The sequence below is a fragment of the Lithobates pipiens genome, unplaced genomic scaffold (assembly GCF_037356315.1).
Source record: "Lithobates pipiens isolate NorthernLeopardFrog02 unplaced genomic scaffold, aLitPip1_a1.2 Scaffold_13, whole genome shotgun sequence".
NCBI classification, from domain to species: domain Eukaryota; kingdom Metazoa; phylum Chordata; class Amphibia; order Anura; family Ranidae; genus Lithobates; species Lithobates pipiens.
In genome coordinates, this window is record NW_027507718.1 from 237,066,283 (window position 1) to 237,081,542 (window position 15,260).

At 42.8% G+C, this 15,260-nt stretch overlaps 1 protein-coding gene across 6 annotated transcripts in view; it reads right to left on the reverse strand.

The window, feature by feature from the left end:
* The window catches only part of ARHGAP24 (Rho GTPase activating protein 24), a 725,763-nt gene that overhangs the window by 53,341 nt on the left and 657,162 nt on the right, over positions 1–15,260 (reverse strand). For all 6 annotated transcript variants that reach the window (XM_077476404.1, XM_077476403.1, XM_077476408.1 and 3 more), the window contains one exon: positions 5,046–5,253. In XM_077476404.1, coding sequence (XP_077332530.1) covers positions 5,046–5,253 — 208 coding nt within the window. The remainder of the gene's footprint in view (positions 1–5,045; positions 5,254–15,260) is intronic.

Here is a 15,260-nt window from a genome sequence, read left to right on the forward strand (position 1 = left end):
GCAGGGGCTTGGGAACAAGCATTCTCAGGTGCCCCCATAGCAAGCTGCTGGCTATTGGGCCACGCCCGAAGGGTATGGAGGAGTGGAGGGGGTTTTTACGCTATGTGAGTCTACTTGCTTTTTGGGTTACCTGCCATACATTTGATCCTGTGGATTACCCTTTGAGTTGTGGATATTTCCTGGTATCAGTCGGCTGCAAGTTGTGACCTATCCATAGAAGCTAAGGAGGTTCCTGTGTGCCATTATTATCCCAGGCTGGGGTTATAGCCATCCGCGCAGTGTGGTCCCCTGTAATAAGGGACCACGGGGTTCCGGTAAGTGGCAGTGTGTTCATGTGGTGGAGATCCTTTCCTTTTCACATATCAGTTCCTGTGGAAGTTACTTTATAAATAATCACGGATATATAAAGACTTTTTTCTGATATTTATAACTTTTGGAACTATTATTTATTTGGACTGTTTATAAATATGTCACTTTATTTAATTTATGATACAATTCTTTTTTGGTACGTTTTGTATAGTTGCAGCACTAATTCACAATTAATATTTTTGGATCAAGTTTGGTAACACGTTCACCATTTTTTGGGTATAATATTGTGTGGTCACATTTTTTTAGCGCAGCTCCTTTTTTCTGTATATTTATGTTGGTGTAGTATAACATCTTGAGCAGCAGCTTTTGTTCTTTGAGATAGCGCAGTATATTTTTTTACACCATTGTGCCATGGGGCAGGAGGGAGGGGCCTATGTTGCTGGCGGGGAACCCAAGAAGATTGAGGCTCTTCTTTGCAAAACCATTGCACAGAGCAGGTAAGTATAACATGTTTGTTAGTAAAAAAAAGCAAAAAAACTTAAAAAACAAACAAACCTTGAATTATAACCTTATTATCACTTAACATACTTAGATTTAAGATTACAACAAATTGTCACTGAATTTTCTCTTTAGTACAAGATTCCAAGCAACTATTGGAAAATAGCACAGCATGCTGAAAGGCAGAGTTAATTTTTATAGGGTTGGATGTAGATGGGTTGGGTGGGTTTAGTAGCAAGTACAAATATATTAGAAAGGTATAGGAATTTGGAAGAACATAATGACTTTTTGGTCTTTATGATTGAATTTGTTTTGAAATTTAATTTATTTTTAATTGATGAAAAATACTGTTATCAAAACAACGTGTAGACATGGCGACATTATGTGCACTAACATTTGCATTTACCATCTGGGTTGGTGGGAGGGGAGGAGAGTGTTTCCCACTAAGATGTTAAGTGTATTTGTTGACCAACAGTTGAAATATGTGGATGATGTACTGATGGCAAAGTAAAATGAAAACGACAGCAATATGAACCTCACTTAATTGAAGTTTTGGAACAGATTAAATTTTAGATTTGAAAGTTATTAGGGAAGGAAATAGGATGGATCCTAAAGCTTTAAAAAAAAACTATAAACCAAATTCTCTAGTTCACGCTGCCTACCATCACCTGCTAGAGTGTCAAAATAAATGTAGTACCAATTTTGCAGTATCTGCAATTACACATAAACTGTATCAAAATGGAAGCTTTTGTGAAGATTTAGGAACATGGGGTATCCCTAGAAAAAGTTTTAAGTGGCATCTCGTTCTGGGTGCACGTCATATGACGACCTCCCAGAGCAACCGCTCTTGTGTGCCCCTGGGGGCGCGCATCGCGGCGATCATTGTTGAGGTGTGTCAGTTTGACACACCGCTACACCAATCTCGGTAAAGCGCCTCTGACGGGGGCTCTTTACTACATGATCAGCCATGTCCAATCACGCCTGATCACGATGTAAACAGGAAGAGCCGTTGATTGCTTTTCCTCACTCGCGCCTGACAGACGTGAGGAGAGTTGATCTGCTGCTCTCCTGACAGGGGGGTCTGTGCTGATATTTTATCAGCATAGCCCCACCCCGACCCAGGACCACCGGGATGCCGCCAGGACCACCAGGGATGCCACCAGACTGGACCACCAGGTATGCCACCCTAGATCACCAGGGAAATGCCAATCAGTCCCCAGGCAGCTGCCAATCAGTGCCCATCCTCAATGCCTGCCAGTGCCATCAGTGATGCCTATCAATGCCATTTATCAGTGCCGTATATCAGTGCCCACAGTGCCATGTATCAGTGCCAATCAGTGCCCAGCAGTGCCACCTATCAGTGCTCAGCAGTGCCGCCTATCAGGGCCATCCATAAGTACCCATCAGTACAGCCTTTCAGTGCCCATCAGTGTCACCTATCTGTGCCCACCAGTGCCACCCATGAGTGTCCAGTGCCACCTACAGTAGGTGACCACGATATTGTGTCGATCTCTCCAATTTTATTGGCTAGATTGACACCGTTGCAGGAGCCAGCACCGAGCCTGCTCGCATCGGAAAAGAAAAAATGTTTATTTTCCTTTCCCGATAAGCGACAAGCATCGCTGACCGGGTTCACACTGGTGCGGGGATCCGAATTGGATTCCGCCAATACCAGGCACTGTATTTGGTATGAATCCTAAGGAAGAACTCCACGCCAAATAAAAAAAAAACAGCATAGGCTCTCCCTCCGGAGGCATACCAGGCCCTTAGGACGGTAGGGTTTTTAAGGGGAATCCCCTACGCCGAAAAAAACGGTGTGGGGCCCCCCCAAAATCCATACCAGACCTCTATACAAGCATGCAGCCTGTCCGGTCAGGAAAGGGGGTGGGGACGAGCGATCGCCCCCCCCCTCCTGAGCCGTACCAGGCCCTCAACATGGGGGGGTGCTTTGGGGGAAGGGGGGGCGCCCTGCGGCCCCCCCACCCCAAAGCACCTTGTCCCCATGTTGATGAGGACAAGGGCCTCTTAGGCGGGCGGGCAATCTGGGAGCCCCCAGATACCGGCCCCCCACCCTATGTGAATGAGTATTGGGGTACACAATATCGGCGGCACCTACTGTATCAATGCCCATCGGTGCTGCATATCAGTGCCACCTATCAGTGCTGCCTACCAGTGCTCACCGTCAGTGCCAGCTCATTGGTGCTGCCTTATTAGTGCCCATCAGTGAATAGAAAACGTACTTATTTACAAAATGTTATAACAGAAACAAAAGAAACTTGTTTGTTTTTTTTTTAAATTTAGGTCTAGCAAAAAATAAAAAACGCAGAGGTGATAAAATACCACCAAAAGAAAGCTCTATTTGTGGGAACAATGATAACAAATCTGTTTGGGTACAGTGCCGTGCAACTGTCATTTAAACAGCGACAGAGCTGAAAGCTGAAAATTGGCTTGAGCAGGAAGGGGGTGTAAGTGCCCTGTATTGAAGTAGTTAATACAGCATTAATAGTTGTATAACTTGTTCTATAACTAGAGTAGTATATCAAATAATTTGTCCCTGCAATTTATATTTAAATGATGAAAAGGCATTTGAGAATTTGGATAGTGGAATGTTAGCGAAATATAATATACATTCAGGAAAGTCCAGTGGCTTTGAATTTTTGTTATAATAAGTCCCCAAAGGGGTTAAAAGTAATCAGTAAGCTTTAGATAAGTAGAGGTGACTTTGATGGTATTCTTCTACAAAAGTCAATACATCATAGTGAATTTGGTTTTATATTTCCTTTAAAGGATTATTGGAGTGTATTTTGTAATATTTGCCAATGTTAGCTTACTTGCATACCTCCTGAATATACTTGTGCTAAAATATAATATGATAATGCACCTGGTCTCATAAAATGCTTGGCAGGACAAAATATTTTGTTCTTTTTTTTGCACCATAAAAAGAAAAGCTGTAGATACAGCATATTTAGAGCCGGCAATTTACATCAAATCAAAAGGACAACTTGTGTTTTGTTTGTGTATAACAACCAAGAATCATGACAACAGCAGAAGTGAGGTTCTGCCTTTTAATGACTGCACATTATGGGACAACGGGACCATCTGTCTGTGTCAACATATTCATTTCTACACTAATTAAAAATGTGGTAGGGGAGCAGCTTCCCAATTTCCCATTCATAGTCAAGCGTGTCTTTATTACTGGTGATGGCAGCGAGGACACATAATGATGGCAACAGGTCTGCTCTGTAATTGGGACTGGCTGCCATGTATATAGCCAGATTAGAAAGCAGATGTGTTAGGCCAAGAAGAGAAATTCTATCTCAAAATCTCATGTATAAAAAGCAAGGGAAGGGAAACTAGAATTGCTCCTGCAATAACCATTAAGATTCCAATTTTCTAGTTCAAGCCTGAAAGTTTAAGCAAGTGTATGTGATGTGGGGGTATGTGATGTGGGGGCAAAGCTTTCCCCATCTATGCAGGCATAGTGAGGTGGCAAGGGCAGGCCCATTCGAGTTTGGAAGAGTTCCTGCTTCTTTTTATTAGACAGCATCACCAAGTGGGACATGACCTGGTGATGCCTTCTCTGAGTTATGAACATCATATTACAGAGATATGCAACAGGAAATGCACCCATCCTCTAAAGTTCATTAGTGGAAGCATCTTTTAGTTGCTGTGAAGGGATATGAAACATTAGCGCATATAACATTACAGCTGACAAAAAAAACATGGGACACCAAGGGGTTTATACCCTGAGGTTATTCTGGACTGTTATTATATTCTTAAAAACTTAATATGTTCTGTTTCTCAAGAATCAAAGTGTGCTTTTTCTGATATCCCTGTGTTGTTAAAGGCTCAGGGCACCCCTCTTCCTTCCACAGTTGTCTGAAAACGCAGCTAGCAAATGGACAGCTGCTTTGACAAACCGCATCTTTCTCCATCTCCAAGCACTTGCCCGAGACAAGAGTCTCATGAGGAATGCAGGGCCAAGAGGACTTGTTGCCTAAATTCTTCTAGTGCTTAGAGATTGAGAAAAGTGAATTTGTAAAGGCAGCCATTTTCTAGCTGGCTGAATTGTTGGATGGCTGTGGGGTGTGGGGGGTGTGGGGGGGTGCTTTGTCTGACCTCACAGCTACCCTAAGGCAGCACACAATAAGGTGAGGCAAAGTACTATATGTACTTTGCCCTGTGTGGAACAGAACACATTATTAAAAAAGGAGGTGGAACTTTTTCTTTAAAATTACCTGTCGAATGCTGGTTTCTCCCCACAGTCAAAGGCATCTTGTAGTTCTTTCACCAGGTTTGCTTGTCCAGGCAGTCTAAATAGTCCTTCCTCTGTCAACCCACGCTGCCGGATAAAGTCCACACATTGCTCCACCAACATAGGGGCCAGACGTACACCGTATCTTTTCTCATAACGTACCGTGTCTTCCAGTTTCTGTCCAAATATACCTGCAAGAATTAAACAGGAAAATGTAAAAAATTGATAATGGATGTAATAAAGTTACCTCTTACACCTTTGTGTTTTTTTTTATATGTAGCAATAGGAAACTTTAAAAGGTTTTCATTTAACATTTCTAATTACAAATAGTGATGCACAAATACAGTAAGATTGGCAAATTTTTCAAATCCAAACCTGCACTCTGCTTTAAGGTCTGATTGTTCACCTCAGATGATTGGCAAACATTTGACTAGTAAAAGAGGCGATTTTGAACTTTTAACAGTCTGCTTTCATATCCCATGCACTGAAGAAGACTCTGGATCACTATCCGACTTGAGTTCTGGACCCCCTTCTACTCAGAATTTAGTAAACTCCAAGGGGTAGGATACTACATCATGTGACTCCCATAAGCTTGTGTGGAACACCATCAATCACGTCCATATCTCTCTGGTTACCTGCAATCTCTGATAATTGGTGTTGACTGGGAGCTGCACAAGGGATGCTACATGAGCAACAGTTGTGTGTGGGATTCGATACACCCTGTATGCAGGAAGTGAACAAAATTGGTTCACTAGTCATTTACAGATATAATCTGATTACAGCATCCAAATTGACTTGACTTGATTTACTAAAGATTTGGATAAAGTAGTTTACTCATTACTGATCACAAAATGTGACACTAAATTCTTAATTGCCAATTCGAATATTAGTGGAATACAAAAAATAATAATGTTTTATATTATTTTTACTGAAAAGTATACATTAGGCTGTATTTGTTTTGGTATGCAGCACCCTCTAGTGTGCTACTAGTATGCGTATAGAGAAAGTTATATCCTGACTCATGCTTAAACCTGTGAGATTTTATTAGAGTTCAGGGCTGAATGACTCATGCAGGAAGCTCTCTGGTGCCTCCCCCTGGTTCTGGAAAGTTGGAGAACATTCTGGAAACTGGAGAGAGGAAGCTAGGAGGGTTGTTCTGAATATTTAAGGGAGCTTAGCCAATCCCCAGGCGATGGGCCTGGCAGGAGACTAAGTGAGCCCTTAAATATGAGTGAGTTATGACAGCAGGGGAGTCGGGTGGAAGATGGAGATGCAGTGCTGAGGGGACTGTTGATGGCCCTCGAGGGACCCCTGCCTGTGAGGGGCTCTAACTCGGGCCAGGGTTCAGGTGCTGGGAGGATCCGGACAACAAAAGAAGTTTGGAAGGCGTCTTTCCTAAGAGGCAGTGGGAGCAAAGAGGGCAGTGTGAGTACTGCAGCATGGTGCAGGGTCCTACAAGGGGGAAGACAGCCACATGTAGCATGTCACTCTGGAAAATAATGGTGTGCTTAAATCTTCCCTACCTTGCTATGGGAGATCTCCAGAGGGTCAGTCAGGTAGACTGGTGAAGAGAGTCAGTCCAGTAGACCGGTGAAGAAACAGCCAGGTGAGCTGGTGGAGAAGCCGCCAGGTGTGCTAGCATTTCCTGCAGTGGTAGAGCTAGGACCAGTGTCTACAAGGGAGTATGAGGTACTCAAGGATGCAGTTTACAACACATTGTGCTACTTTCTAAGAGACTCGGCGTTCCTAGCCTGGCTGTTTCTGATCTAACAGAGACTGTTAGTTACTAAAGGAGGAATCAATCAGAGCTGTATATGATAAGGAAGAGCAATCAATTGAAGTTGTAGAGAGTAGAGAAGAATCAATTAGAGCTGTAAATAAGGAAGAAGTTGCCCCTGGTTTTGTTACTATCAAGTTGGGCATCCCATAATTCCCATCCCCATCCAAATTATAAAACACAAAACAAATCTCATGGACTGTTCTCTGTGTTTGTATGAAAGCTGAAGTTATTGTGTAGCTGGCTGTGCAGCAGTGGGGAACCTTGTCATTTGCAACCCCTATGGAGGTAGTGCTACAGCTAGTACACCATTTATGGGGGAAAAAACATGCAGAAAATGAAAGTAAAAGACTAACACCAAGCATTAAACAAAATCTAGCCTTGCAGTAGTGCAAGGGAGTAAATTGAAAGGGTTAAGTATCCATTAGGTCTGGGGGGAGCTGAATAGGTTCCATTATTTACCTTCCTCCTGCTCCATTAAGCTAAACATTCCTGTTTAATAGTGTTGGTGGTGATTCTACTGTCCTTCTTAATGTAAGGATTTCAACCTGCTCACATTGTTTAAAGATAAACTCTCTGTTTGAAATATCATATAATCGCTGCAGCTGTTCTGCGGGAATGCTGGATTACATTGGCTGATATACAAATAGCTGCTATAATAAACTGGAATAGGGTATTAAAGATAATTTATCTCCGATACTGTCTGACCACCCCACTACCACTCATTAGTATGTAAGTAACCCATACAGGGCACAAATTGAAGTATCATGGCCGAAAAAACAGCCTTTATTAACAAAATGTAAAAATAACAAATTAACACTTAATACAACAGGAATGGGGCCCTCAGGTTCTTCCAGTCATCTCTACTTGATGAGTTCACCTTTGCAACACATTACATGTTCCATCTGTATTTAAGGTGGACCATGTAACGTGTTCCAGCTCCTGCCTCCGCTCCTCCTGCTCCCCTCCCTATGGCAGTGGGCAGGGGATCTTTTTCCACATGGCCGCGCCATTCATTTACCTGCATAAACCCATAAGGTAGGCCTCCAACCGCACAACACCGACTCTGACAATTACACCAATAACCGTAGATACAACCATGAAAGACCCCACGGTTTGCCATCACTGAACCATACAAAATAAGGAGAACTGTACCTAAGACAGGTCCCTGCCAATTTATATTTAACCATAATGACCACCTTCAAGGTATTTGTACCCCACCAGTTGCTATGGCTTAGCTAGTTTACACCTATAGCTATCCACAACAGAATGCAACAACCATCCACATCAGCTTAATAAGTGAGAGAGCATGGGAAGTTTTGTCAAATGTCAAACCCCTTTCAAGGTCATGCAGGACCTGCATCCACGTCTCTCCTTATTCGTGGGATAACTATTTGAAAAACAATAAATTAAACATTGAACAGCAAATATGCAAAAAGTCTAATGAACATATTCCAAAATGCTTACTGAAAATACACTATAGTTTTCTTTTAACAAACGGAGGAATCTGCAATTATTTCTAGAAATATGGCTCATACCTGCCATGAAGTGACAAATGACTGTCAGAACAATCTTCAGTCTATAAGACAAGAGATCTAATGCACTGCTTTCTATAGACTGTCAAAGTCAACAACTGATGTTCACAAGAGAGTTCCTTTCTGTACCTTTCATTCTGGTGCTAAAGGTTATTTTATGAACTCACTTTCTTTAAATAACATCACGTCTCCATGACAGTCACTGCAAAGTGTCTTGAACATGGGTACAAGTTCAGAAGCTTAACAGCATATGGGAATACCCACAATCTGAGTTTTCTTTACCTGATTTTTTTTTTCTTTCACTGTGCCTTTTTTATCAGTTTTGCTTGCACCAAAGCACGGAATGTGATTTTCTTTTTCATTCTAGAGCTGTCATTCAAACGCTGAAGTTGGTTGGCTGCTAAAAAGCAACACATGCAGTTCAAAGATGTGAAATGGGTCCATTTGAAAAGTGTGCTTTTGCCCAGGCTATGGATATGAAAGAGGAACTTTACCAAGGTTATACAAAATTAAAAGTCAGCAGCCACAAGTACTGTGTGACATGATTGCAGGAGGCAGAGAGTGGGGAAAAAAAGTTTTGAAAATGAATTTCTTCACAATTCTTATAGATGTAGAGATGAATGAGGGCTTGTTTTAACTATTTTAAATAATTTAGTGTGCATGATCTGGGCAAAGGCCTACTTAAAGAGGAAGTAAACCCTGATGAGTTTACTTCCTCTTTGATTCCCTGCAAAGGTAAAGCATAATGGACTACTATGCATCGCATAATAGTCCATTATGTGTCACTTACCTGACACAGGAGCCAGCGAAGTCACCGCTGTCCCCTGTAGTCCGGAGCATCCATCTTCTCGGTGGGTCTCGCTGCTCCGCCGCTGTCATTCGACGAAGCCGCGATGACGTCACTCGCGGGATATCGCCATTGACAGCGGCACACTTAGTGCGCCTGCGCGCCGCTGTCTAAGGTGCATGCGCCGTAGACAGTGGTGCCCGTCTTTTGGCAAATATCTCCTAAACCGTGTAGGTTTAGGAGATATTTCTTGGATCTACAGGTAAGCCTTAATCTAAGCTTAATCTAGGCTTACCTGTAGGTCAAAGTGGTTTGTAAGGGTTTACAACCACTTTAAGGAGACCCTGCCACCAAACTATCAATTTCAATATACCCATTTATTAAATGTACATTTAATGTATTTTATCCATGTTTTTTACCTATAAAATCCCCCCTTGTGTAAAGTCCAGAGACTGCTGCTGGTGCCACATTCTTGGATATAATGTCAGCAACCCCAGAAGCCTCAGAGCTGTCACTCAAATGAAACTCTATAGTGCCCCCACTCACTCAACAAAAGCAGTTACATAAAAGGTCATATAAGAGGGTGAGGGGAGGAGTGGAGGAGTTGGGCCTGCACAGAGAATAATTAGACACTTCCAGAAAGGGGCTATGACATACAAAGGAGAGAGGGGGCTGTGTTTGGGAATTGACTAATCAATTTTTTTTTAGCATGTTCAAAGGCACAAGTGAATAAAAAAGAATGAATAAATAAGAAAAATGCTGCACATAAGTATTTAAAAAACTTGATTATTCTGTGATTGCTTGTGCAATTTTGGTTGTTGGCAGTCTTTCTAAAGTTTATTGTAAGGTAGCAAAGGAACATTGACAATTTTGTAATCAGTAACCTCTATACATCTTGTTCCGTGAAGCCCATGCAGACGTTTAAAATATTGAATGCATACAATGAAAAATGTTAAAATGTGGCAATGGGGAAAATGAAGACACAGGTGTCCAAACTTTTCCTCGCCTATCAACAAAAGGCTCACAATGTTTATACAGTTCCCACATGGCTACAGCAATCAACATTTTTCAGTGGACAAAGGGAGGGCCGACAAGACATGATTAAATTCCAAATTGTCATCCTTTATCCTTCCTTCACTACTAGGTAGTATGTCAATAACACAGTACAACTAGATGAATACCCCATGTTCTAAGCTTTCTGACTACATGCTTTTTGTGGTTTGGTGGCCTACTTAGTAGTCAAGCAAGGATAACAGTCCCTAAGCTTTAGTAGACTATATGACTAAAACATGTTAGTATGGTTGATTAGCTTACAAGTATATATTTAAAAATAAACAACAATTCTGGTGCTTTTGAGTTATATATTAGTTAATAATGTTACAGAGCAGTATTGTATGCTTACCGATTTCATTCTTCTTCATTTTTTTTATTCTTTTTGACTGATAGTCAAGAATATTTCCTTTGCACATTGTTTTTTAAGATTAGTGAATAAGGAGAAGTTGTATTAATTTCAATAAACCAAGCAAATATCAGCAAAAGTTTGAACATCGCTTCACCTTCCCTTCGCTATGTTAAGTGAATTTTCACTTTGCTCACTGAACATTCTTTACTGCTTTAGTAATCAACCTCATTGACTGAAGAAATGTTTCAGTCTGCAGCCTGATAATGGTGGTAAAGGTGATATAGATTCTGGGAATGTAGATGCATTTTCCAATATTCTGAACATACACAAATGGCAAGAGGGGAAAAGATGATATATGAGCATTAATTGAGTGTTTTTGCTCACCACGGAAGCTTACCATCTGCTCCATAAACAAAAGAGCAGATGAGAGGCAGCATGGCGTGTCAATGCTTCGCCTCATATCAGGTGCATTGCTCTGAATCCTGGCAACAACCAGGACAGGATGGCTGATATGCACTGGATGCTGAAAATCAGTGCCAAGTTGTAGAACAAAAACCAGGTCTATCACAACATAATATGCAAATATGGCAAATCAAATTTAGAGTCTCCAAATTCTCCAGTTGTTGGATAGTAGGGACTACACAGATGCAGGTAAGCTGAATAAAGTATCCAGCAGCACTCCTATGCCTTTTGGTTACATTGCCGGGCTGTGCACTGCACTGTAAGGTAGGTTTGTAGGTCTGTCAGACTCAGGGCCGCTGTTAGAAATCATGGAGCCCCATACAGCTTACCTGACAGGGCCCCCTTGACCCCGCTCACAACCCACCCTGGCTCCGTCCACAATCCCGTCCCTCGTTCCGCCCCTGCCTCCACACTGTCATTGTGGGGGGGGGGGGGGGTGTCTGGAGGCAAGAGCTGGAACATATAACATTTACAGCGCCCCACCAATCATAGCTGCATCTGAATGGGAGAGATGTCAGTGTTTTGACATCTGTGCCCATTCAGTTTGTGTCTTCATATACCACCGACTTGTGTCCATTTACATCAGGCTACCTCTGATCTGTCACATTTAGGTCTGGAAAAATAGAAAAGGATATTCTTTTCCATTTTTTTCCCCACCTGAATGGACACGGAGGAAGGTGGATCTAAATGCACACAAGTCAGTTCATACCTGTAAACCTACATGGAGCGTTCAATCAGGTCTGCATGAAAAAGGACCTAATTGCAAAGCTTGGGTGAAAGGTTATCAAAGGGGAGTGGTTTGGAGGTGGTAAAAATGCAGCTTGGCTGTGTGGTTTTACTGTCCTTTCCCCCATCACATGTGTAAAAGTAGCATCTCACTATGTGCTCATGGTGATTATCATTATGATGATCAGAGCACAGCAGGTGCTGTATGGCTCTGTCAGTGTAACATGACTGTGTGGTGCTGACTATGTTATGGCTGTGCTGAGTAATAGTCTGTAACACACAGTACAGCCATATATCAGGGAAGTCAGAATCCAACAGCCATGTTACACTGACAGAGCCATACAGCACCTACTGTGCCCAGATCATCATAATGATAATAACCATGAGCACACAGAGTCTGGGGACTGCACATTCTATAATAGTGTGACCTGTCGGTGTGTGTGTGTGCAGGGGACTGCTTGCCTGTGCACCACTGCCGTTGTCCAGTTTACTCCTGGTGTTCTGTCTGTCTCAGCCGCCTCAGTGATAAGTCCCTCAAGCTGCAGCACTTACTGAATGAAGGGAGCTGTATAACAGTAATATCCATCCGCCGGAGAGGCATACAGTGAGCAGGGAGAACTTTAGTTTGTGCAGGTATACTGAGAGCAGTATGCGGCATGGTTTGTATCCCTGCACCCGAAAATGGAAAAAAAGTCCCTCTTCTGCTTTCACCTCCTGGGCCCCTCTGGTAACCTGATGGGGCCCAGGAAATGAATATATATTCCTTATATACCTTAGTAATCAAGTGGGTGCAGGTTAATATTGTTATTTAGATTTTTTTTTTTAGCTAGAAGTTAAAAGCTGCTCGGGCCCCCCCCTGCTGGCTGGGCCCGGTACAACAGGGCTGGTTGAATTGCCCTATCAGCGGCCCTGGTCAGACTAATGCACTATAGACACCTCGGGTTATAAACTGATGCATTTTTTTTCTCTTAAGGAAGCATTTCATACTTTATGTTTTAGAACACTAGCTGCCTATAGAGAGGCTACCTGTTATTGTGGCTTATTTTGCCATTGCCCAAGCCCCCTTCTTCCCCATCCCCTGCATCACTTATCTTCCACACATACAGGGTTCCTTGTCAACAGTAGAGCAGCATTATTGCGATCCAGTTGATTACAATATGTGTAAAGGTGTTTTATTTTAGATTTGGGTAAAGTAGGAAATAAGTAGATCGTCTGTCCAGTTGTTTTTGCTGTCTTTGTCCCTTCTGGTAAGATTTAACCTTTACCTCCTCCCATGCTCACCTCCAAGACTTTTCCAAAGCCTCTTCAATCCTATGAAATGCCCTACCCCAATCTGCCTGCTTATCTCCTACTCTATTAGCTTTTAGACGATCCCTGAAAACCCTTCGCTTCAGAGAAGCCTACCCTACCCACATCTAACAACTGTATTTTCATTTCTCCATCAGCTCATCCCCCACAGTTATTAACTTTTGTAAGTGTACTGTCTGCCCTCATATTGTAAAGCACTGCACAAACTGTTGGCACTATATAAATCCTGTATAATAATAATAATAATAATTTGTCCTTATAACTGATGTCACCAAGACAGAAAGTAAGGGGAAATCCACACTTTTAGTTGTCACCAGAGCAGAAGGTGAAGTTAAATCTTCCAATAGGGACAAATGTCTCAGGTGTTAATTGGGAACAGGTGTGTTAAATTTGGTGTTATCACTCTCTCATACTGGTCACTGGAAGTTCAACATGGCACCTCATGGCAAAGAACTCTCTGAGGATCTGAAAAAAAGAATTGTTGCTCTACATAAAGATGGCCAAGGCTATAAGAAGATTGTCAAGACCCTCAAACTGAGCTACAGCACAGTGGCCAAGACCAGGGCTTTTTTTTTCAGCAAGAACTAGGGGGAACTCTGTTCCACCACCTCTGGCTCAGGTCTTCTGCTCCCTGCTCACCACTATCACTTGGTAACACTGAAGTCCAGTTTCTGCATTTACAAGTGATAACTTATCTCCCAGTAGCTCCCACAGGTCAGATCTCCTGCACAGGTCCCACTTAGTGCTGGAGAGGGACAAGGCAGATACAGAACAGGTGCCCAGGGTTCAGTGCAGTCATGGGCAGGAGAGGGAGCATGGTAGGCTGCACCCTCTGTGGTCTCCATTTTCCCCTGGTGACCAGTTATTGATGCTCCTACTGCATGATCTCCCTTGCAAGTGACTATAGTATAGTATGCTGGGAGGTACTACAGCAGGATATGTTTTTCAGCTTAATATTGCAACAAAGGTAAGACATGTGACAGATGGTGGAGCTTTTAAGGAGGGGGGAGAATATGAGGGCAGTGGAGGGAGGGGGTTGTATGCAAAGGAAAGAGCTACTATTTGATGCCATTTGGCAGGTATGTGTGTGTGTGTGGTGGACATAGTTGAGTTCTTGCACCTATTCTCTGAGAAAAAAAAGCCCTGGCCAAGACCATACAGAGGTTTAACAGGACAGGTTCCACTCAGAACAGGTCTCGCCAGGATCGACCAAAGAAGTTGAGTGCACATGCTCAGAGTCATATCCAGAGGTTGTCTTTGAGAAATAGATGTATGAGTGCTGCCAGCATTGCTGCAGAGGTTGAAGGGGTGGGGGGGTGGGGGGGGTCAGCCTGTCAGTGCTAAGGCCATATGCTGCATCAAATTGGTCTGCATGGCTGTCGTCCCAGAAGGAAGCCTCTTCTAAAGATGATGCACAAGAAAGCCCACAAACAGTTTACTGAAGACAAGCAGACTAAGGACATGGATTACTGGAACCATGTCCTGTGGTTTGATAAAACCAAGATAAACTTATTTGGTTCATATGGTGTCAAGCGTGTGTGGTGGCAACCAGTTGAGGAGTACAAAGACAAGTGTGCCTTGCCTACAGTCAAGCATGGGGATGGGAGTGTCATTGTCTGGGGCTGCATGAGTGCTACTGTCACTGGGGAGCTACAATTTATTGAGGGAACCATGAATGACAACATGTACTGTGACATAATGAAGCAGAGCATGATCCATCCCTTTGGAGACTGGGCCACAGGACAGTATTCCAACATGATAATGACCCCAAACATACCTCCAAGATGACCACTGCCTTACTAAAGAAGCTGAGGGTACATGTGATGGACTGGCCAAGCATGTCTCCAGAAATAAACCCTATTGAGCATCTGTGGAGCATCCTCAAACAGAAGGTGGAGGAGCGCAAGGTCTCTATAATCCACCAGCTCTGTGATGTCATCCTGGAGTAGTGGAGAGACCTCCAGTGGCAACCTGTGAAGCTCTGGTTAGGGCAGTGCTGGAAAACCATGGTGGCCACACAAAATATTGACACTTTGGGCCCAATTTGGACATTTTGACTTAGGGGTGTACTCACTTTTGTTGCCATTGGTTTAGACATTAATGGCTGTGTGTTGAGTTATTTTGTGGGGACAGCAAATTTACACTGTTATACAAGCTGTACACTCACTACTTTACATTGTAGCAAAGTGTAATTTCTTCAG